Source organism: Eimeria mitis, genomic scaffold (assembly GCF_000499745.2).
Source record: "Eimeria mitis Houghton genomic scaffold, Emh_scaff592, whole genome shotgun sequence".
Lineage (NCBI taxonomy): Eukaryota > Apicomplexa > Conoidasida > Eucoccidiorida > Eimeriidae > Eimeria > Eimeria mitis.
The window spans coordinates 239-3,101 of record NW_013574154.1 but is presented as its reverse complement, the minus strand read 5'-3'; the positions used below and the strand labels follow the sequence as shown (position 1 = coordinate 3,101).

The following is a 2,863-nucleotide window of genomic DNA, read 5'->3' as shown; positions in this document are numbered from 1 at the left end:
CAGCTGTGTGGCAGTTCTCCTTAGCAGGTCTGTCCTTGTTGATGGGACCGTTCTGTCCACGAATTTGTGGCCTCCCCCTGTAACCGCGATCACCGCCTTCATCAATTCCTCACGCGGAATACGCCCCTCCAAGAGCCTTTCGTCCAGCCATTCTTGCAAGACCTGAACTTCTGTTGTCACACGATACACAAAACACACAAACCGGCTGCAGGTCACCAGAACCTGGACCCTAAACCATATAAACTCCTAGACCGTAAAAGTACTCTTGCACTTTTTCATTCTTCATGAACAACCACGACTTGGTCCTATAACTTGTGAACGAGAGTAACGATCGCTTACGGACTGCCGAATCCCCATCTCCTAGTTGCCTTTTTAAGAGCCTGACGGCTTGGCGAGCCGTGGCTGGGGACGTCGTACTACCAGAAATCCTCCCATACGGAGAAGTCCTTCGGGTGCCACCTGAAGATAGGTCAAAAACAGCGGAGGTGTCAAAAGCAGCAATAAGGGCAATGAAGCTCTCCGCTGCGTCTACGGCGAGTCCACAGCATAAAGAGGACACGTATGCAGCAGTATAGGAGAGCTTGCTCTGCTGTTAGCAATTAATTTCTCCGCATTTCAAAGTAAGGACTAACCTCTGCTCGGTGAAGCCACAGAGGTCGGAGATCTCGGTGAAGAAGAAAATCTCGGGGACTCAGGTCTCTGTCCAGCTGCAACAGACAACGCGCCGTTCACCACACATCAAGTCCTCGCAAATACTCCACACTCACATACATCAAAATCATGTTCTTGAAAATATACAACTCCACGAAACAGCTCCATGACGGTATCGCTGCGTCCTAGCGACCAACTGTCCACTTCGTACGCATACCATTCAAAGGACCAATGCTTGCATGAAGGTAAACCCCGAGCATACCCCAACACCCCGAAAACCATGCTGCACAGAACACATCTGAAATAATGGGTAAGTAGGTATGCTTACCCGTGGCGGCTCTAGAATAAGGTGAAGCATGAGACCGTTCCTGCTCAACTGTTGCAGGTTGTTCCAGCTCGACTGTTTCAACTTCACCAGCGCCGCCGTCTGCAAGACACCTCAGAGCAGTCGACCGATTTACCAACTTGCTTACAGGCCTTGTTCGTTGTCTATAAACTGGAAAAGTCAACAGGCTCTAGGTTGTCACTTCTGTCTGATCCTTAGGCGGTGTTTGGCGCCACGCAGGCAATTCGCTAGCAGAATCGCCGCCGCCTTGGAGAAGAAACCTTGGCAGTCAAGCAGCTGTGCACAGTTAGCTCTACGAAGTGCAATAGAGAGGCCTCTAGCCGTCTGCTCACTCACCATCGGGGTGTGCAGCGAACGCTCCTGAAAATGCCACACAGAGCAGAGGGATGATTCCGTATATACACAGCCCACATCCGGTGCTTTGCCACTGGAAACCCCAAACTAAAAGCATATAGACCCAACGTAAGTGAATGTAATCATCTCACCTGCTAAGAAAGACAACAGAAATAGGGAGAGGCCGACGAACAAAAAATGCGGCCTCCGTGTCCTGCCTCGGGAGCGTAACCGACTCATCTTCACTTGAGGTAGACCCGAAGGTCTGAAGNCGGCCTCCGTGTCCTGCCTCGGGAGCGTAACCGACTCATCTTCACTTGAGGTAGACCCGAAGGTCTGAAGCTTTATCGCTTGGACTAGGGGTATTTTAAACAGAAAAATACAAATAAAGAGCGAAAAGACTGAAAAAACGGAATCCACGAAGCCCGGCACAGGACCACCCGCCTCGGAACGGTCACTCGACGTGGTGCTGGCCAACAGAAGTCGGCTTCCCTGGTACTTCCCAATTAAAAATTAAAAATTAAGAAAAACAACAAGCTTTTCTTCCTTATAGACCTTCCAAAGCTAATGACAACACGTGCTGCATGCCGCCTGTACGTCAGGGCGTCTCGATCGATCGTCCTGGAGAGCTCGAAGAGGACCCGCCTGAGCAACAACAGCCTCTGGCTTCCGTGCAAAGCATGTCGCCTGCACCTTCAGGAGAAGAATGCGCATTAAATACTGATACTTATTAATAATTAAAGCTTTATCCACATCTAAACTCGTCACAGGGGTCAATGATGTTACCGGAACGGCCACTNATTAATAATTAAAGCTTTATCCACATCTAAACTCGTCACAGGGGTCAATGATGTTACCGGAACGGCCACTGAGGATGGTGGAAACCGTGCACTCCGACTCGACCCTGTTTTGTCTGCTGCAAGGATGAGAACCGCAGCCCCGCCAAGAAATGAGCCTCCATGCTTCCTCCAAGTGGAGTTTCCAAAGTTTATAACTCATAGAGTACACAGCGTTTAGTTGCGAGTGTAGCTGGCGCAACTGACTCGAAAATGCACGGCATGCTGGCACCGACCTAGCGATGAGCATGGAGAGTTGCATTAGTGCTAGTACGGAGGCAACAAGTGCTTTGCAAACGAGACCAAAGCTCAAATCCACAGTAACTGCCATGCCTATGTATCTGAACCAGTAGTTCGTAGGCCCCGGCAACCTTGGGGGCGCCCGGAGGGTCCGTAGGAACCGCGGGGTGAACGGAGGGATGAACGCCTTCGAAACCTCAATAAACATTCGATTCTTAACAGTACTATATCCTATGTTCTTAACCCTCCTAGTACACCATAATACATCTGCATCCAACCGCCGTCGCCATGGTTGTGGCATACTTCCAAGGTAGTTGAGGTCCAGCGAATCGCCTGCGTTTTTCTGTTTCGACGGACTCTACTATTTACCCTTTCTTCCTTTTTAAAATTATTGTTTAGGAGTAGAAGTTCGGCCTCGAAGAAAGCATCTGTAGAGGCTCAAAAAGAGGCCTCACCA

At 49.8% G+C, this 2,863-nt stretch overlaps 1 protein-coding gene across 1 annotated transcript in view; it reads right to left on the bottom strand.

The window, feature by feature from the left end:
* EMH_0017190 (uncharacterized protein) overlaps positions 1–1,570 on the bottom strand; it is a gene marked incomplete at both ends in the record, with an annotated part of 4,936 nt that extends 3,366 nt beyond the window's left edge. Inside the window, 6 exons of the mRNA XM_013500831.1 lie at positions 3–170; positions 340–528; positions 633–707; positions 980–1,078; positions 1,334–1,357; positions 1,483–1,570. Coding sequence (XP_013356285.1) covers positions 3–170; positions 340–528; positions 633–707; positions 980–1,078; positions 1,334–1,357; positions 1,483–1,570 — 643 coding nt within the window. The remainder of the gene's footprint in view (positions 1–2; positions 171–339; positions 529–632; positions 708–979; positions 1,079–1,333; positions 1,358–1,482) is intronic.
* Positions 1,571–2,863: the final 1,293 nt, after the last annotated feature.